Raw genomic sequence first — 21,979 nt, forward strand, 5'->3', positions numbered from 1 at the left:
ATGATTTTTACTCAAATATCAAACACATTCCCCAACTCCAGTATCTCTGGAGCTTTCACATGGCATTCTCCTTCACACTTCCTTCCTAGAAGTGCATATTAAATCATTCACCTCTGTTTTCCTGAATGAGATTCAAAAAAAGGGATCAAACTCAAGCATTTACACATTCTTCATTTGAACTGGAAAACATGAAAGCAGGTAACTAAAACTCCTTCCTACATTAATAAACTAGGTATGAACATTATTTTTCAGCAATAGGTTGAGGAAACCCATCTTTTCCTTCTGATGGATAAAAAGTTTGACAGGAACAAAACTGTATCTAAGCATGTTTTTATAGTCTGTCATTCTATCCTGACTAGAGGAAGTTTATTTTTGAAAGCCTGGCAAAAAAAAAAGGCTTGCTGCTCTGGTTCAAGATTCATGGATGGTTCTTATCAGTCTTTGTCAACAACTCTCTTCTGGCCTCTTCGGAACCTCTTCTGGCAATTGTTAAAAGAACATGTGCAAGATTTAAGCAAGTCAAAACCAAAAACCTCTGACAGGTTTTGTTTTGTTTTAAAATCACAGCTAGTTAAAGTCATACTAATTTAAACTGACTTCAGCTTTAAAGGAGCAATAACAGTCTTCTGCATGGGTCAGTGCACTGCCATACGGTAACAAAGAGTAAAGCTTATTTCAGTGTTTCCCAATACACTTATATGCTTACAAAAGATGAAGTCTTTCATTTCAAGACCGCATTTGTCCTAAGGTATTTTTTTTTTTAATTTAATAATGCTGTTTTCTCTATGAAACTTTGACACAAATTTTGTGGAAACCTTCACATCAGATAGCAGAAGACTGTCCTGCCTCACTCTGGTTGAAAGACATCAAGGAGAAAGAGACCTCAGTCTTGCTCATATACATACACCAGGCATATCCAACAAATACACAATCCAACATGACCAAGTACAAATAGCTGTTGCATGGCTTAGTTTAGATGGGACGAAAATGGCATTAATCTTTCTGGAAAGAGTTGTGATCTCTGAAAGTGTAAGCGAACCAAAGGGTATTTAAAAAAAAACCAGCTTCAGTCATCCTTCTCTGGAATCACAAATTCCCTGAGTTTCACTCTATTCTACTACTGCTGAAAAGAGCTCTAGGAACAATCTCAGTAAGATGAAAAACCAAGAATTAACACAGCTGCAACAGAGTCAAATATTTACCTTTTAAAAAAACCTAAAAAAGCATCATTCAAAGCCGTACAAAAGATAGGCAGGAATGCTTCACTTCCAGCATCAGTAAGGGTACAACTGTATGTTCTTACAACCATAAATTCTGTAGCATGTTAAAATAACCTACAATGCTGGAAGTTCATTCCCTGAACATGAACATTTTTCCATGAATATTTATAGAATCAGCTCTCTGAAAACCACTATTTTAAACTAAGTTTCACATTAGAAGTGTTGCAATGTTGAAGATTAACTTAAGCTACTCAGCTATATACAACTGAGAGATTAACCATTAAACTGAAAATCTAAACCAATTTTGAACATTTTGATAACAGATCTTATCCTCCTTCAAATTTAGTTCCTTCAAATTATTCAGTTCTTTAAAAGTTTATATGAAGAAGCATGTGTGTCACATTGGCTGTTTCTTGCTACCCTCTATTCCATAAGGCAAACAAATTTAAAATACTAGACCCAGCTATCTAATAATTAGATATATTAATTGTGGAACAGATTCGTTTCTTAGATTATGTCCTTATGAAGCTTGATAAAGGTCAGATATAGCAAGGCAGAGTTAGGTCTGAATACCAGTTCTCCAAATGGTAAATCTTCAGGCTAGCCCCGTGTTTTGTTTTGGATTAGTATGTAAACTAGTCTTTTACTTGCTATGTTCAAAAATCAGTCAGAAACTCTCTCATAAGACATTTTGTTGTTTTTCATGCTTCTAATCGCAATAAGAAATCGAAAAACATTTAGAATCACTGAGAAAATAATCATTAATTTCATTACCGATCTCAGTAACTGAATTCTTCACCCTTCAAAAAATAAAGCCAGCCTTCATGCCCAAGCAATTAATTAGTGATATTACAGAACGCTATATTTTACCTTCAGAAAGTTTCCAGTTAAGACAAAAGAAAATAAAAAGAATAAATAAATAGAATAAATAAATAGAATAAATAAATAGAATAAATAAATAGAATAAATAAATAGAATAAATAAATAGAATAAATAAATAGAATAAATAAATAGAATAAATAAATAGAATAAATAAATAGAATAAATAAATAGAATAAATAAATAGAATAAATAAATAGAATAAAAAGAATTTTAAAAAATCACACTATCATTTTAATACACAAAAGATTAGGGAAATTTATTTGTTAAATCTAACACATTGCTATCTTGACTTCTTGAAGAAGAGGTGTCTCACAACGCAAAACTACTTCCATCAAATATCTAACCCTTCAAGCAGTTCCTAAGCACCTTTCAAGACCTGTGGCACTTCACTGGGAACTCTTTAACCTGATGTTTTAATCTAACCTTCTTTTAAAGAATTTCTAAATGGGAAAACAGAAAGAGAAAGGATAAGGGGAAGGAGATAAGCTAGCAAGTGAGGAAATAAAGTAATGAACAGATTAGTACAGTCTTTCTGAGTGCATAAGCAGTTTGCAGTTCATGTAGAGAAGGAAGCAATTCAATGTTGTACAGCTGACTTTTTTGGGAACTGAGGCAAACTTACAAACTAAAGACACAGTAAGTTGCTGAATGAAATGCTGGGAGGTACAAGGTGCTCTCATGAATAAGGCTACACAAACTAGAAAGACAGACTGCCATACTACAGCTTTTTGATCTTATTCTAAATACAGATGAGAGGAAGAAGAGATGTGAGCTATTTCTGTAGGTCTTCCCTTTACAACTCAATTTGCTAACAGTATTTGAACTTTAAACATGAACTGATGCTACAAAGTAAAATTAAATATTGAGCATATTAATATATAATTAACATAGGTCTAGAGAGTCTGGGATAAATTAAAGTAGCACAAAACTAGAATGATCACTGTTAATGAACAAACCATTTAGAACCTGAATGTTTCCCACTTCAACATGATTAATAAGAGCATACAAAATATCTACCAACACACATATACACACATACATTCAGATCACTTGAATTTAATGTCACAGCGAAGTATCACTAACACAATTTAATAATCTTCTACAAATGGATTTTAAAGATGACATCGGCAGTAGTACTACAGATGAGTGCAGCAGTGACCTATGAAACGTTTCATTGTCACTTTAAAATAAAATTATCTGCCAGATTTTCATATATGGCAGAAAAACAGATAATTCAGCATAAAACTGATCTCAAAGATAAGCAACGACTCATTAATGTCACACAAAAAATAAACAGACTTCAATTTCATAGCTTAGACTCAATTTTCCTTTGAACAATTATCCATGGCGCTTTTAGAACTAGCCTTCTTGGGTGCAATTAGGAATCCAGCTAAACTAGCTAGCTAATAATCCAACTCAACAGCATGATTCAGTTAGTGTCACTACAACAAAGGGGTATTTGACAACAGTCAGGGGCTCAAACTTCAAAACAAAACTGAAGATATTATGTGGTTTTATAAGTGCACCTAGTGAGGAAACATAATCACATTAAAAACCCAATCAAGCTGGCTTGAAAATATTCTTGTGCACAACACTTGATCTTCAAAGACACAGACCAAAAGTCTGAAATTTGCGACAATGCTCTTTTTACATGGCAACTCTGTAGTCTCAACTGATCTAAGCGATCTGAACTCAGAATACCCATATTCTTTGAGGAAAAAAGAAAGATCGTTACATTAACAGAAAGCAGTACTACCAGTATTTAATAGAAAATGTTCTCTCCACCCCCAAAGGGCATTTAATATATGTTAACATTACAATGGAATAACATCTCTCATGATTATTATGTTTTACCTAAGAAAGAACAAGATGTTTCTTAAATGCTAAAATTGCCAAAAGAGTGTTATGATATACAATTTGAAAGTTCTACCAACTGGAATTTAAAAAGTTAAATACATATTTTTCTAATCTAAAAAAATAGAAATAAAAAATAAATTTAATAATTTGGGAAGATACAACTTCAAATCCAATTTTGATTCCACATTACCCTAATGTCCTCAAAAGACGCTACTGCGAGTACTACAGCAATTCAAGTTAAATATACATCTAAAGTTTTTTAAAATTTTGTTATTGTGAAGTCCAGAATATTTTTGGTACTTTTGATATACCCAGAAAATTATCATCTACCAGCTTTTCTTATAAGACACTTGACAGTAATTTCTAAAGCAGCAAAATTTAGAGAATGTTACATTTGAATTGTGTTTCAAAGCGTTTAAGATACAGAATTTTCACACTGGTGAGACTACAGCATTGTTTTCCTTAGTCTGGACTTCTCATTCTTCAGGCATTGAAAATATTTTTCCAAACCAATACGTCAGAAGAAATACATGTAACTTAGACTGTCAGAATCAAAAATGCAGCAGGCAAAACATTTTTCCCCAGATATCCCTTTATAAATACAAATTATTTTCATTTCAGACCGAAAGGTCAAAACCCCATAGAGACTTAGCAGCTGGCATTCTGAATCACAGAATGTTAGTGATTGGAAGGGACCTCAAAAGATCATCTAGTCCAATAGCCCTGCTGGAGCAGGAACGCCTAGGTGAGGTCACACAGGAACATGTCCAGGTGGGTTTTGAATGTCTCCAGAGAAGGAGACTCCACAACCTCCCTGGGCAGCCTGTTCCAGTGCTCTGTCACCCTCACGGAGAAGAAGTTTCTTCTCAAATTTAAACAGAACCTCCTGTGTTCCAGCTTGTACCCATTGCCCCTTGTCTTATCGTGACACTCACCCTTTACATATTTATAAACATTAATGAGGTCCCCCCTCAGCCTCCTCTTCTTCAAGCTAAAGAAACCCTGCTCCCTCAGCCTTTCCTCATAAGTGAGATGCTCCACTCCATCATCTTTGTGGCTCTGCACTGGACTCTCTCCAGCGCTTCTCTGTCCTTCTGAAACTGAGGGGCCCAGAACTGGACACAATATTCCAGATGCGGCCTCACCAGGGCAGAGAGAGGGGAAGGAGAACCTCTCTCGACCTACCAACCACCCCGCTTCTAATACACCCAAGGATGCCATTGGCCTTCCTGGCCACAAGGGCACAATGCTGGCTCATGGTCATCCTGCTGTCCACCAGGGCCCCCAGGTCCCTTTCCCCTATACTGCTCTCTAACTGGTTGTTCCCCAACTTATACTGGAACCTCTCCTTATGTATTATTCCAGCCATCTCATCCCTAAATATATTCAAAGATCAAGACACTAAAAAGGAAAAATTAAGAGTAAACCAGTAAAAAAAAGCTCTTTGATGATGAAATAAATTAATAATAAAGGAAAAATTCTTGATTCCTGCTTACTTTTCCACTGATAAGTGTGAAGTACTGCCCTGGGAAACATTCTTCTAGTCAACTACTGTTTAAACAAAAGTTGCAAAGTTGCATGTTTAAAGTTTGCTTAAGGAATAAAAAACATCACTTGAACAACACCGAATTCCATCAATTGTGTTTCAGTTGCTAATACAACTAAGTAACACATCAAAATTCTAAGCTTCAGTTGCTTGCACTCATCTAAGTGCACATTCCCTCAAGAAGAGATAGTTTCTTTGGTTTAGGCTTCCATTAAAAAGCATGTAGCAGAAATTCTAGTATAAAAAGATCCATATGTTTCTGCGCCTTTTCTTATTTCAGTTTGAGACTTGTGAATTAGGGTATAGTTGGAACATTCTGAACATTATTGGACAGTAAACTTAATATGAAAACATGAATCATGTCATGCACTACAGGAAACTATAACAGTATTATATAATGCAAAAAGATGGATTAAGTCATGGAAAGAAGCAGAAAATACCTGTACCGAGCCACCATGTCTGTCAGCTGCTAGGTGAGTCCGCAAATGATGTTGATTGGCTTGCTGTGAGTCCCAAGCTGCCCTATGGTCTGCCGACTATCATTTTTTAATGCAATAGGAATATAAGGAAAAGAAGAAATAAAAATTCAAAAACCAAAAAATTCATGCATTAATTATTATACATTATTTTTAAAAGCACAAAACCACTACAGACTCCACTCCGATACAGACTGTAAATCAACATTATATGCACACTGACATATAACTACACATACATTTTCATAGAGAGGTAGATAAAACTAAAAATTTCTAGCAAGAAACAAAGTCTACCAACACAACCCTGTAAATGGACACAGATCTAAATTCCTAATGTTTTTACCACCTTGGTCATTATCATAGAATAGTTTGGGTTGGAAGAGACTTCCAAAGATCCCAGTCTAGTCCAACCCCCCTGCAATGAGCAGGGACATCTTCAACTAGATCAGGTTGCTCAGAGCCCTGCCCATTCCAACCTTGAAAGTCTCCAGACATGGGGCATTCACCACATCTCCAGGCAACCTGCGACAGCATTTCAACATCCCCGTTGTTAAAAATTTGTTCTGCATGTCTAGCCTCAATCTACCGTATTTTAATTTGAAAACATTACTCCTTGCTCCATTGCCACAGGCCCTGATAAATAGTCTGCACCCTTCTTTCTTATCCTGATTAAAAAACAAAAAAAATAAATGAAAATGATAGAACCCCACACATGTTACAGCTGCTAAAGATGATACAGCATATGGAGAAGAAACAGTGATTAAAAAGACAGAACTAAAAAAAAAATTTAAAGAACTATCAGCAGAGAGAAAATCCACTACTGATTTAAGCTATACATTTTATCACAGCATCATACAAACAACATTTTAGGACATTTTAAGGTCTGCATATGTAGAAATACATTAACATGGACCTACTTTAATCAAGGAAAAAGCAAAGAAATCCTGAAGTCAATTTTATTTTGGAGTTCTAATAAAAGAACAACATAGCACAAATAATTAGATAAAAGACAAAGTAATTATGATAATCTTATATGAACAGTTTACCTGACTTTTGGATTGTTGCATTTTTTCTCTGTGCTGATAGGCTTCTCTGTTTGAAGACAGTGCAGGGTCTGAATGTATTGAACCCACCGGAGTAGGCTACAAACACAAATAATATGTAGTGACTGGTAAAAAAACAGATTTCTAAGTCTTACCAAAAGTTACTGGTTTGTAAAAGAAATTAATCTTTAAATCTGACAGTTTCCCATAACCCAAAATGATCAAATTAAATAAATATGAAGTGAAGCTTTTGCTAATACTAAAGAGAAAAAGATAAATCAAGACTTACACCATTTCATGAAGTAGCAATTCTGAGTATTATCAGACATTAATTTTCTGAAAGACTTCAGGCTTACATTTTCTGCAGTTAGCAGTTAGGACATTCTGATGAAAGCATGAAGAAAGGCCTAAAGCATTTTTTAATGCTGAAAAAACATTTAGCAATAAAATACTACAATTCTTTCAGAAAGTCACACAAGGAATTACAGGGTAAAATGTATAATCTGAAATCATTCAACCTACACACACAGCCCCTCCTCTACTTATTAAAAAGATGCAAGGAAAAATTTGAGGTGTTTTGAAAAATTCATCTTTTAGTCTTTAAGGAATTCAACGCAGTATTTTTCTGTAACTTTAGATGCACTGTGATCAAAACTGATATTCTACATCATATTTCATTAGAAGAATGCATATAAAGCATAGCCAGTTTCTTCATAATGAAGAGATAAATATCTGGAGCATACCTCAGATGCAGAGAAGTGATTGCCCTACATTTTAAAAACACTAGGAGCAATAAAGTCCTCAAAGCAAGAAAATGCATGCAATAATGACAATCACTTGCAAAATTTTAAATTTCTTCAACTCAGAAACAGCCTGAACCCCTACAACCTCGTTTCCAATTGAACAATTTACTTTGATATTAACAGTAAGTTTGGAAGAAGACTTAATATTAAATACCGCAGCCAAAAGATAATGTTTGGAAATGCATTTGAAAATGGGTTTGTAATAGCAGCTGTTCACAACTGTAATAGCAGTCATGAGATGCACATGCATTCTAAAACTCAAGAACAACATTGGCTCAAAACTGATCACACAAGGACCCCCAACATATTACTAATAACTTAACTGTACTCACCAACTGTTTGTCAATCCAGTCATATTCATAATCAAACACATAGCCTTTCTGATCAAGTAAGTCTGTGAAGAGCTTTCTTAAGTAGTCATAGTCCGGCTTTTCAAAAAAATCTAGCCTTCTTACGTAACGTAGATATGTAGCCATTTCCTCTATATATATATTAAAAAAAAGTACATAATTGTCATACCTGTTTTAATGGCACTTAAAACCGGTACTTAGTTTTACACTTTGAAGCAACTTCTACCTCTCACAATAAAACCTGAACAGTTTTTCACTATGAATCTATGAATTACCAGAAAGAAAAGTTACTTAATAGTAACAATATTCTTCAGGATATACTGCCATATTCTGCACATACCAAGTGGCTCCCCACTCATTTTCTCTTGGCATTACCTGTCAAGATCTTCCATACAACCTTCCAATTCTGATGCACAGTGTGTGAAAAAATGGGGAGAGAAATGCTTCTACATTTCAATTTTTTTTTTCAATTAACTGTGAAATGACAAGCCTAAAGAAAGGTAAAGAAGGGGGTGTATGCATGTACAGAATGGACTACGTCTCGAAAACACCTGTTACTGGAATGTAACCTTCCTTTCTATAAGAGAGGACAAATATATACATTCTGAAGGGGGCAACTCCAATTGTCCTGGCAAAAAACACTCGCTATAGGCTCTGTTGAGCTCTGTCTGTAGTATGATTACAGAAGGTTGCAACAGCACTGAATGCTTCAGGCATCATGTTATATGAAGGTGGTGAGCAGAAGTGGCAAATACTCCGAACAGAAACACTGCAGAGAAATACCAAGGTTACCTGAGCTATTGTAGAGTGATTTCTGACCCGTGTCAGTTTAATAGCACTGTTTAAATACCATGTCAGCATACAAATGGAAATTTGAGTAGGTATTATATGGAAATGATAACATTGTTCCAGTAGTAGAGATGAGGGAGATTTCTGAAAGGGCCTGTGCCTGTAAAGATAAAAGGAGCTTTCCTAGCCGTTAAAGGGTGCACTACCAGCCAGAACTTTCTAGTTAAAATAAGAGTTCCAGCATAAACCTCATAGATGTTAAGTAGAGCATACAGGTGTTCCATTCTTGATAAGGGGTTTAAGCCAGGAAAGGCTTCTGAGACAACAGCTGTAAGGAACAAGCATCCTTAAGGACAGAGGACTACCAGAATCTAAGGGGTGAAAGGGATGAACAATGAACATCTGAAGCAAAAGTTTCAAATCCTATTGAGAAACTGCTCAGACACGTGATTACCTTTGCAATAACTCCTTCAGGACTCAGCGAAACGAGGGCAGGTGGAAATAAAACAGTCTGAGAAAACAGCAGATGGTGGGAAGGGATACACATTAACAAGCATTCAAAAAGACCAAGTCCTACAGATCCTTCCAATCCAGTAGGTATTATAAGAAAGAACTAAAGTACTAAAGGAAAGAAGAGTTCAACAACCTAACCAATACTGACATTTTGGTTCACTCATCCATCCATACCTTACAGTTACAGGAGGAACAGTAAAAGGAAAAAAAAAAAATCATACTACAGTGGCTTGAAACAGAGTACTGCAAGAACTTTTCACAATCTGATATGGATCAAGTAAAGCACTTGAAGTGAGTCCTGGGACCAAATTTCCTGATGGACCCAGCTCTTAAAATCTAGCTTGTTTAGGAAACTTTGTAGTTCATGAAAGAGTGGGAAACCACCCACTCTCAAGCCATCTTGAGAAAAGCAATGACTCCTTACTCTCAAGACAAAAAGGCTATTCACATGGTCCCAAAGTACAAGAGAAAGCACCTCTGTATGATCAGAATTGTCAGAGGATGAATAAGGTTAAAAGTAAGTGCCTCCAGTGATCCTATGAAGAGGTATGTAGTCAGAAGCAGCACAAGAGTATCACTGCATACTCACCCTGATGTACCCATGATATTTCAAGAAGTCTGGAGAAGCTAACATTTCATGGTACAAACAAGGTGTTGTAAGAAGCCTATCTTTTGATAGAGGATTGCTGAGAAGTGAAGAGGCAGTGCTAGGACTGAGCTATGCTAAGTTAAACTCTTCTGGAGATAGCAGGGTAGAAAGAAGGAGAAGGAAAGGTTTGTGACCAGCTTGATAACAAAAAGTTGTGAGGCAGCGACATATTGGTGCTGTCAGGTATTCACCACACGACAAAGGTGCCAAGACATTCAAAATTACTCAGTTCTGACAAAACCATAGTATTAAGCACTATGTTTTAGGCATGAGCAGATGGAGCAGCAGATAGGAGGAATTCCTTGGTACCTAAGGTCCAGCTCTGCAGATTAGAAGTGACTCTTCAGCAATACCACCCAGAGACAGTTCTTGAAGAAGGCTAAGAGAAATGTTGACACATTGGTATGGATCTCTTTAATCATATTTCCCCAATGCAAACCAGAACCCAAAGCAGATATGTCTTCAGAGGTATGAAGGCTGGAATTGAGTCATATAATGCAGCTGAATCTGTTACAGCTGGCTGACTCAAAAAAATCAAATATCACCCTTATGAGGTATTTGAAGCAAAAACTCCAGAGTTTGAATCCTTGCTCATATTTTGTACAAGGCTTGAAATAGCAGTACTGTTACACACTCAAAGACAGTACAATTAAATGGAACAGGGGATTAAAAAGGTAAGTGCTTCACATGTGACAAAGACTAAAATATCTTTCACTGATACTACAGAGTTCTCTTGCCTAATGGAACATCAGTTAGTTAGCTCAGTCTGCAGGCTGACTGAAAAAAATTGAAATTATGATGGATGTACTAATTTTATTCTATGTCGTAAGTGACAAGAAGGACAGGAAAAGGTGAAAAATCCTCAGATATCTGATACGCAAAAACTTCCACATTCAAGAAAATATTTATTATGAAAAAGTATATATGTACTGTCAAAGTTGTTTATCTTTCATGCCCTCCAAGGCCAAATATCTTTTCCTTGTTCCATTTTCAGATCTAAGCCTGTCAAAAAGTTGATTAAATTTGGTGAAAACAGTCCACTAGATATATGGAGATACTCGTGCATAATTATTTAAAGGAATTGCACCATATACAGCTAAAGTTAGATATTTAAAGGACTCTAGCAACTACATAACAATCAACATGCAGATAAGCATGTACTACTGGATACACAAGACTTACATTTCAGAATACTTATTTTTCCCTCACATTTAAACTCTTTTCAGTTCACCAAACATTATGTTCAGACATTTGCTCTAAGTTCTGTGAAAAAAGTCAATTTCACTAGATTTTATTATTTTTTTTAATATACGCAAGTGAAATAAATAACATAAGAAAAATTGATAATAGACCAATTTTTACTACAGGGTTGGAAAGAACTTCAGAAGGCCATCTAGTATATCACCCTATCCCATAGCAAATCAGTTACAGCCTTGTCTGACTGGTTTGCTTTCACACAACTCCAGTCAAAGCAACTCCATACTCTCCTTGGCAATAGTAATCCCTTCATGCTCTTCACTTCACATATAAATTTCAAACTTATAATTTCTAAGTTTAAGAAATATTTTCAATTATACAAGACACTCAAAAATACGGAACAGATCCAACACATATCTCTCTGAAATACTGTTTCATGTTTTAAATTTGACAACAATGTACTTAACTACTACAAATTGGTTTACACTCTTCTTCCCATAGTAGGTTCTTTGTGATTATGCTTTTAAGATTACTTGTGAGGATACTTAAAAATAGTGTCAAAAGCTAAAGTACTAAGATTTCATGACATAAAACATCTGCCTGCTGTCTGCTGTGGATATGATTTCCTTTCATAAGAGGAAATCAAATCAGTTTGTCATAAGCTATTCTCAGCAAATCTATTTTGCCTATCAGTGACATTGTGATTATTTTTCAAGGTGTTTACTTTTATTTTGGCAGAATTGTGTCCATGTCATGCATGTCTATTCCCCTGTCCTGAGCTGATTAGCCCAACTTCTAAAAAATGTCCTATTTGCTTCTCTCCAGTTTTCCAATACTTTACTGATTCTCTGTGCATGTAAGGAAGATTAGAAGCGACACCTGAAAGTACTTGAAAGTTATTTTAAATATTATTTCAAGCTGTTCCTAATTGAGTTTGTTTTTAAAAGGGACATATCAGTTTTGTGTTAAAAGGCTTGCAAAATTTTGTATTACTTTTTTTAATGTTTCCTTTATAAGAATCTGTCTTTGAAGAACACCAGCATTAGCTTACTGCTGCTTCAAAGGATAACTGTTGTACCTATTACAACAGTACATAATACAGGTATTTAGAAGCGTTATTTTATTTGTTTTTTTAAACCAGATATTAAACAATTATTTATGTTGGTTTCATTTTCTAAATCAATACACCACATTTTATTAACAGCAGATATTACCTGGGAAGTTTTCACATAATACTTCTATAGGGGTAGTTCGTTTTGTGTCTCCAATTTTCTGGTAACGTTCTTTTAACGTATCAGCCTATGACACAAGAACAAAACAAGCTTCTGAAGTTATACAGCTTGCAGACAAACTTCCAAAAAGAAAAAAGATCATGGCAAAAAAAGCTAATGATCTGATAACAGGATACAGGAATATATCAAAAACCACTACCTTTAAACCTTGCCATGGAAGGCTTCCTCTGAGAAAATACATAAACATATGACCTAAAGCTTCCAAATCATCTCTTCTACTTTGCTCTGAAACAAAATTTAATATTATTAGAACATACAAATTTCAAAGTTTTCAAAGTACATTCCATATTATTTTTAAATAAAATCCATTATTCTTAGGAAAACTGAATGTAAACAGAGAATAGCACGTCTTTAGGTAACTAATAGAAAACAGATTTTTACATTTTCACCCAACTTGATTCCGTAATGCTGTTGAAATGACGGTTACACAGTGTATTATGTTTTTTAGTAACAGGTAGTATTTACCTCTAACTTTGATTTCCTCCCTGACAAGGAAGAAAAGCAAAATATCAACATTGCTTCTACTCAGTATTTTCACAATGCTTGAGAAAATGGAGAAACAGAGCAGAAAAGTAAAAAAAAGGATCTGCTAGATTTTGAACACAGGACAGTTAATAAAACCAACCTGGCTTTGATCTGATCAACACAAAATATTGACACAAATACACTGCATTTGAAAAACAATTCTTAATCTTCATATAAAAAGAATAATTTATTCATTACTCTGTCTTCCATTCTTCTCATTTGGACACTGAGTAAACACAGTATAGCAAATGGACAAGAAAATACCAAACAAATATATGGTAATTTCAAAGAATGGGCTACATCTCTAGGCCATTATTTCCTCACACCTCTGCCAGTCATATGAGGCTCCTTCATAGTCATGTCTCTTTAACTCATTTTCATGTTTCCAATTCCCTTGTCAGCACTCTTCTTAGTTTTGAACATTCCTCCACTCATTTTCTCAGAGAGAAAGCCCAGACAATCTGGGGTTGAGTTTCTCTGCCAACCCTGCAACATTGCAATTACTGACCATATGCTATCCTGATGCGACCACGTATGTTAAGAAGAAAGCAGATTTCAATGCCTAACAGTTTTCAGTACACAAGACAAAATGACTCCAGTTGCCTGCAGAAATTCTGTACTCTTTATGAGACAGGGTGGAAATAGAGATAATGAGTACTTATAAGCACCACTCATGACATTCTTTTTCATAGGAAGCAGATAATGTTCGGAATTTGGACAGGACAGAGCTTTCACAGGAAGCTGGGAGGGGTCACAGACAGGACAGCTGACCCAAACTAGCCAAAGGGATATTCAACACCATATGATGTTGTGAGGAAGAGAAGGAAAACAGACCGACGGGTAATGCAGCTACTCCTACCCTCGTGCTATACACAGCTACTCATACTCAGGCGACAGGCACTGAGGTTGAACCAGAGAATCAACACATGCTGCTATCAGTTGCCTCTACAGAGAAAAAGAAATACACAAAAAAACCTGGCCTGTGTAGTGAGGGATGATGATGAACCAAGGTCATCACAAGATAAAGACAAGAGGCAGAATCAGAGATAATCACCTGATCCCTATTGCTGAGTGAGCTGTGAGATACAGCTCACTGTGAGATACAGCTGCTGTCCCAGTGAGGATACTGTCATCTGGCTCCTCTGATGCTGGCTTAACTGGGCCTGTAGCCTGGAATTAGAGGATAAGGAAGCAAAACACCTGGGATCCTTGTCAAGGGAAGGTAGCATTAACAAGGTGACTGGGAAAAAGACAGAAGCCCTCAGACTCTGGTGGTGACTTCTGTCAGGTGTGAAGAAAAGTTACCTCTTCCAGAAAGATGTTCCCTCTCACCGAGGCAAGTGGACCACCATGGAGAGAGGTATCCAGTACCTGAGGGAATTAGCTGTGCTGGAGGTGGTTTGCAATATCCTAATAACGAGCCTTTACCCACAGACACAGATGAAGTTAAACGCACACAACTCGTGGCAGAAGTTTCTATGGAGCACACCATCATTGTATGTCAGCTCATTGACAGCAATGTCCTGGAAAGACAGTGGATGAATTGGCTGGCCAGCTCCAGCAATATGAAGGAAGGCTTTCTTCCTCTCTACAAGCCTGCATCTTGGCTATGGAGTAACTGTCAGACATGCTACCTGAGAAACTGTCCTGAGAGTTCCAGAAATTTGAGGGTAAGTTCCACTTCCCACCTGTGCAGACTGGTATCTCAACTATTAGCAGTCTGTTCTTCAGACAAAGAAGAAGGGCTGGTCTTACCTCTGAGTCTCTTAAAGGGACTTCTGATTCATTTTTACAAAAAGTGAGTAATGAATACTACAACCAGGACTAAAGGAGCCCTGCCTCCAGCCATGGAAAGCAGAGGGACAGGTTTAGAGGACAGTGTGGATTCCATAGCCTGGCATGTGACACCTCCAGGAGTACAAGGCTCTAGTGGACACCGGTGCAGTATACCCTAATGCCATCCAACTATGAAGGGGCAGAACCCATTACTTCTGGAGTGACAGAGGGATCCCAACAACCGCATTAGATGCTGAAGCGAGTCTAACTAGGAAGGACTAGCAAAAGCACCCCATTGTGACTGGCCCAGGGGCTCCACACATCCTTGGCACAGACTACCTCAAGAGGGTATTTCAAGGATCCAAAAGGGCTTTTGGCATAGCAGCTGTGTTGACAGAAGACATTAAACAGCTGTCTACCTTGCCCAGTCCATCAGCAGACTCTTTTTCATTTATTTTCTTACAGGATATGGAGGGGGTTCTCTTATTTAAGAACTAAAAAAAAGTTATTTGATTTTGGAAATAGTTTCATGGCCTTAAACTGACACTATGCCTGAAAAATAAAGTGAATGCTTCCTTTACTTGAAGAACTTGTGTTCTAAAAGTTATGTTTAGAAAGCTCAAACCATGCTATCAAGTGTTGAATATTCATTATAGGAAGTATTAATATTTACACTGTAAGTCATTAAATGAAAAATTATTTAATCTAATCTTAAAGCTCTTTGGCTCTAATATAGTTTAACAACAACAGAGTTTTAGTCTTACTTGGTGAAGAATATTAAAGCTAGCAAACATGACAAGCTTACAGTAGTTCAGCTACTTTTTACACATCCTTTTACTATGTGAGTGCATACAGAATTAAGGTCAGCTTCATAGACAATGCATTTTTGGACAGGTAAGTGGGGTGGGAGGTCTTTCACTATGTTTAAATTACCTGAAATATGCTAATATACTGTTTTAATTAAGACACTGCTCCTTATCAAGAATTTCAAAACTCACTGACATCAGTGATGGTAAGACCTGAAGTAACAAAAAACTTGTCATCACTGTGGTTACAGTTAAAAAATACTGTAGCATTCTAGTACATAATGCTGTATTATAATGGTAGGATTCCATTTTCAAACACTTAAAGAACTGCTTAAATAAAGCTGGGACACATTTCTTTTCTACCATGGGGGAAAAGCCAAAATGTGTTCTAGCAAGCTAATTCTCAGAAATGGTTTCAGTACCATTGTGGAAAATATATTCATCTGAAAAAGGAAAAGATACCTATTTTTATACAACTGTAAAACAATAAGAAAAATATATTAGTTTAAGCTCATAACCATTACTTCCAACAAATATTAAATAAAAATAATAGTAAATAAAACCTTTTATCCATCTGACAAACTTTCAACTGCAACTGCTAAACTTTCAACTGAACTGCTTTCTCACCATGTGAGAAAGCACAGAAAGTTTTCTGCTCTGTATGTACTACAAGAAGATGTATTACTGGTGCAAGTTGCCTAAAGAGGTTGTGGAGTCTCACTCCTTGGAGATATTCAAAAGACATCTGGACACAGTCCTAGACAACCAGTTCTAGGTGGCCCTGCTTGAGCAGGAAGGTTGAATAAGATGACCTCCAGAGGCTCCTGCCAACCTCAACCATTCTGCCATTACCAGTCCACTACTGGAATCTTTCTTATTTGCCAAGGGTCACCAGACACTTCTGTAATGAGGAAAGGAACCACAGTGGCCATGATGCTATGGCAAATGGGGATGATGATTTAAACTCTTCAGTGCTGAAATATGTAACCAGTACCTTCTAATTTTGAGACATTTTCTGAGACTCAAACCAGCAGCTGAGAATGCACAAAACAGAAACAGGGTAATATCCTGATGCCCAGAAGCATCAATTGAAATAAGGAGAGATTCCTCCCGCCTTTTTTCCCTGTCCACATGAAAACATGTGGGTACAACTGAAAACAATGATAGACTGTCAGCCAATATCTAACAAAACAGACCTTCGGAAGCTATTGGTCACTGGCTGTGGAAGGTGAATATCAGATGGCTGACAATGAGCTTGGCCTTCCCCTAACACTCAGAAATTGCAGCCCTGTGGCATGGATGACTGAACACTTTGTGAATCAAACTGTGAAACTTTACAGTTTTCTAGTGCAGTTCAGAGGTTTGATAGCTTTAACACTTAATGTTGAAACCTGTAGTTGTTCATAATTTTCTCGATTATCAATTTGGTCTCCTTTCCACGACTACTACCAATCATCATTCTTTCCTTATACAAGTAAACGTGACCTTCAGTGGTTCAACTTTTAATTTGCTATTGCACTGCAAGCTACAATAAGCTGCTACACAATTTCTTGTAAAATTTACTTTCATCAATTTATTTAAAACCTTGGAATTCTTTAACTTTCTACCACTGTTTTCTACTTAAATAGAGAGAATATCTTTCGAATGAATCATTATTCCCACTACTTTCTAAAGAATATTTTGCTTAAAAAAAACCCCAAACCTTGCTCATCAGTGAAGAGTTGAGTAGAAAACTATATGAAGTTATTGACATACATCAGGTATTGAAAAGGTTCCAGAGAAGGACAGAATGTCTTGACATCTAAATATGGAAACCAGGGCTATTTAAGTACTTAAGTCAAAATTCAAAACTTGGTCCCTTCTACTTCTCCGCTCTGTTGTCCATGTCAACCTTGTTCACAAATTGCTTATTTGAAGGAAGGATCCTTCCAGAATTCGTTTGTATTATCAGAAAAGGAAGTCTGTAAGAGTTATAACAAAAAGAGACCTCCATCAAACTTCCAAGACTCAACTTGCCAGCAAAAGTATTTCTCACTTGTTTCAACTGTTCAAATACAACATGACAGTTAAACTTTGTACGTTGATTAACTTATTTAGGTACAAAAGCTTTAATGTAAAAAAAAAAAAAAAAAAAAAAAAAAAAAGAAAAGCAAACTGGGTAACTGTTTCACAGCTGTTCTGTTACATATAAACCCACTTAAAGTTAGCCAAGCAAGTTGAATTCTAGGATGCTCACAGAGTCAAAAGTCTCAGTTGCTTTTCACAAGACTTAGTTATATTCTAGATATTAGATGTGTTTCTTTGACAAATGATATTGTTGAAATTTGTGCATTTCTGATGTATAAGCACAAAGAATTATACCAGTGCTTCACAGACTTAGCAGAAACTACCTAAAATATCTGTTACTTAAATTAATACTCTACTTTCTACAGAAGCAATTCCATAAAACTGAGCAGATATGCAAAACAGCCCAATCTCCCACCTTTAAAGTGAAGCAACTATTGTTTTATTTTCAGAACTTGCCCCCAAAAGCAAGTATATAAGGAAGGTAGTCACCTTGTGAAGATGTTTCCAGCATGTTAAACTGCCAATGGCATTTTAAAAGCAACTCAGAAATCGGCCTCACAAATCAATTTTCAGTTACAAAGGCAAGACAGGTACACATTAAACAGCACTTTTTTCCATTTCCCTAACAAAATACATAGTGTGTGCATACATAAAAACTTATTTAAATTTAGGTGAATGCTACCCAAATGTAACTCTCATCAAGTAACTGGGATTGCCTTTAAGAAATTGTCCAACTCAGTGATTTTTGACCACATGCTTCTAATAATCTGGAGATCATATATTCACTTACATATGGATAAATAACATAGCCATAGCTACAGTTGCTTCTTTCTCCCTACTTATTGGAGAAATTTTATGTTGTTTTAGGAACCTGTGGAAAAAGCAAGATCAACTGATGTCAGAATCTGGAATGAATGGCAGAATTTTCTTGCAAATCATGAAATTAAATTCTTCAGCTTTGATCGTGAAGAAACAAAGAAGCCAGAGGATGCAAAGAGGCATGTCAGGTAAAAGACAATTCAAAACTAATTTTAAATTATAAAGTAATATTTAGTCACGTGAAATCAAAATCCTTTTGAAATGTCAACATAGAAAAACATATTCTTTTTACCACCAGTTAAATAGATCTCCTTAAGTCTTACTCCTATCTGTTTTGTAGAATTGTAGGTTTTGTTTGATTTGAAAAAGCTCCAGGTTCTTCAATTTGCCTGGAGATGCTGAAAATTTCCCAAGTTTGATGACTTGAAGTGCTGTGGAAGGACATGTTGTAAACACAGATCTACATTTGCCATGGAATGCACTGAACAGTAATTGTTTATACTCTTCCTCTACATTCTCATATAAAAGGCATATCTGAAGTCAGTTTAGAAGTCAAGAAAGTTACTCAGATCTTTCATTCCAATTAATTTTGAGACTAAGGCAGACAAGAAGAGAAAGGCTGAAATAGACAGAAGAGCCTCATACTAATTAAGTAAAACAATTTTTGCCTATACATGAGGTAATTCAATTCCGTATTAAAAAGGCATAAAGGCTGAACACACGTGCCTAATTATTGTTCTTTAAAGGATATCTGTTATAACTTCATTATTAAAAAATACATTAAATTGAACTACATTTGAGGTGCTGGAATGTGTCCAAAGAGCTGCTGAAGGGTCTGGAACACAAGTCTTATGAGGAGAGGCTAAAGGAACTGAATTTTTTAGCCTGGAGAAAAGGAGACATTACTGTTCTGTACAACTGCCTGAATGGACGTTGTTGGTCTCTTCTACCAAATAACAAGGGATAGGACAAGAGGACACAGCCTCAAGTTGCACCAGGGGAGTTTTATATTGCATATTAGGAAAAATGTCTTCACAGAAAAGGTTGTCAGTCACTGGAACAGGCTGCCCAGGGAAGTGGTTGAATCAGCATCCCTGGAGGTGTTTAAACAATGCACAGATGAGGCACCTAGGGACATGGTTTAGTGGTGGACTTCACAGTGTTAGGCTGGACTTGATGACAAGTCTATTGCAACCTAACTGACAATATGAGTCTATATGTTAAGATCATTTCACCGGCTACAGTTGCTAGCCACAAGCTGTTATAGTCTGATTTTATTGATAAAGCACCTCATTACTATCTGTAAAATGTGAAAGGTTTCTCATCTGCCATGTTAGTAAAAAAGACCTTTGAACTATCAGTGTTGTGCAACGTATTGTATGACCAAAGAGCAATTTAATTAGTGATTACCATGCAATGATAAGCAACTGGCTTACACAAATTCAAAGGTGTCCAACCTGTTTTCACTAGAAAAACTCTATATAACTGAAAGAAAGACCACCTTGAGTGCACCTTGTTCCAGCTAAATTTATGCAATAACAACTTACCTCTCTGCATATATCCTGTCATTTTCTTTAGCTGATCATATTTACAATAGCGTAACCTTCAGTTACTTTGACAAAGCCTCATTAAAAGTATAAACAATAAAGAAAAATAAAAACCAATAAATCAGCAAATATAAGCTACTTTTATTCCACTGCATGGTGCATTTCAGTAGGATTAAAAAAACTGGCAAGGTAGCATTAAAAACCTGCTTTGTTGCAATCTGTTCACTCTGAAGTCTTTAATAAGCATATCTACTTTCACCCCACCCCACTATGGTATACTTCTAATATGGAGATGTTATGATACAAAAAGGTACACGTCAGATTTGTGTTATGGACATAAGAAAAATAACATAAGTATTTGCTGAGACATGACCATGATTATTAGAGACAGAAAACCTTATTCTCATGAATAGTATTTCCATAAGGAGCAAGTATAATTATGTGTAGTACACAAATCTTGCAGTTCTTAATGACTACAGACTGAGAAAAACTACAAATTGAAAACAAGATGATTTCAGGGAGATGACAGCTGTTGCATTGTTTTCAGCCATTAAAAAGCACACATACCTTTTCCTGAATGTGTATTTATACTCATGTATCTAGCTGTTCCTGTAAGGCTCTTGTGTTCTCGATATGGTATGTGCTTCTTTGTTTCTGGATCTATATACTCCTTTGCCAAACCAAAATCTATAATATGAATAATATGCTGGGTTTTGTTTCCAGGTCTTCCTATTAAGAAGTTCTCAGGTTTTACATCTCTGTATATCAAGTTCTTTGAATGGACATATTCCATACGAGAAATCTTTAATAAAAGAAAAAAAAAATTTAAGCCTCAGGTTGCCGCATTGCGGTAGAAGCTGAATACCTTACATTGACTTTATATTTAGAGGAAATCACCCCACATAATCCCTTAAAACCAAATGATTATTGCTCGTAACAATGTATCTCCCAATTCAAGTCAATGAAAATTGTACACATCCCCTAAGTAGATACACCACTTGGTGTATTGGAAACTTCCACACTGGACGTTAGACATATATAATAACAGAAGTTATCTTCATAAGGGTAGCTGACACTAAGTATGTTCTGTGCACATTATAACCAGAAATCATGTCATCAAGCAGTGAGGAAAGTTTCATATAGATCTATTACATATTAAAGGTATAAATTAGAGAAGCACTGAAAGTTCACCACTATGCATATAACCTTCGTTCTAGCTGTATTGCTATCAAAATTTATATAATCAGAAAGGAACAGTAAGTTTTAAATAAAGATGATCTTTAGGACTGTGATGCTTTGAGCATTTTAGAAAATTAACTTCATGCTCCTGACTGTAAATAAGCTGAATATGTCTATATGTCTATAGTTGCAGGCCTATTACACAACTACAGTCATGTTTATAACAGCTGCTTTCACACTACATGGTAAAAATGTCACTATTTATTTATGGAAGTGGAGGTTTAGTATCACTAATATTTCATAAGAACTTATTTAAAACATATTGTATCAAAGTAAATATGCAAAGCCTTATTCCTCTTTCTCTCTTTTTCTACTCCCACCATCCTCGGGTGGGAACCAAATCAGGAAATCTTCAAAGAAAGGGAAAAATTCTTCATTTAATCATTTTGTGCTATTTTAGTATTTCTGGAAGGGTTTGGGGTATTTTTTCCTTTGTTCGTTTGCTTGCTTTAAGAGAATGCCAAGGAAAAATATTTACACTATTTAGAAGTCCCGTCCAACTGTTTTTGTGAATGAAAATTATTTTTGTTTCATGGACATTTTCTTTCTAATTTTGTCAAACTAAAATTTGCAATTTCAGATC

At 35.9% G+C, this 21,979-nt stretch overlaps 1 protein-coding gene across 34 annotated transcripts in view; it reads right to left on the bottom strand.

Moving 5' to 3' along the window:
- The window catches only part of CSNK1G3 (casein kinase 1 gamma 3), an 83,698-nt gene that overhangs the window by 11,144 nt on the left and 50,575 nt on the right, over positions 1-21,979 (bottom strand). For 23 of the 34 annotated variants that reach the window (XM_021293293.2, XM_021293296.2, XM_065045295.1 and 20 more), the window contains 6 exons: positions 20,725-20,959; positions 12,757-12,842; positions 12,540-12,624; positions 8,160-8,308; positions 7,028-7,123; positions 5,946-6,041 (listed from right to left, as the gene is read on the bottom strand). In XM_021293293.2, the coding sequence (XP_021148968.1) occupies positions 5,946-6,041; positions 7,028-7,123; positions 8,160-8,308; positions 12,540-12,624; positions 12,757-12,842; positions 20,725-20,959 (747 nt within the window). Of the gene's footprint in view, positions 1-5,945; positions 6,042-7,027; positions 7,150-8,159; positions 8,309-12,539; positions 12,625-12,756; positions 12,843-20,724; positions 20,960-21,979 lie in introns of all 34 variants that reach the window. The other 11 variants (XR_010468819.1, XR_010468820.1, XM_021293298.2 and 8 more) reach the window with 6 other exon arrangements.

This window comes from Columba livia, chromosome Z (assembly GCF_036013475.1).
Source record: "Columba livia isolate bColLiv1 breed racing homer chromosome Z, bColLiv1.pat.W.v2, whole genome shotgun sequence".
NCBI lineage: Eukaryota > Metazoa > Chordata > Aves > Columbiformes > Columbidae > Columba > Columba livia.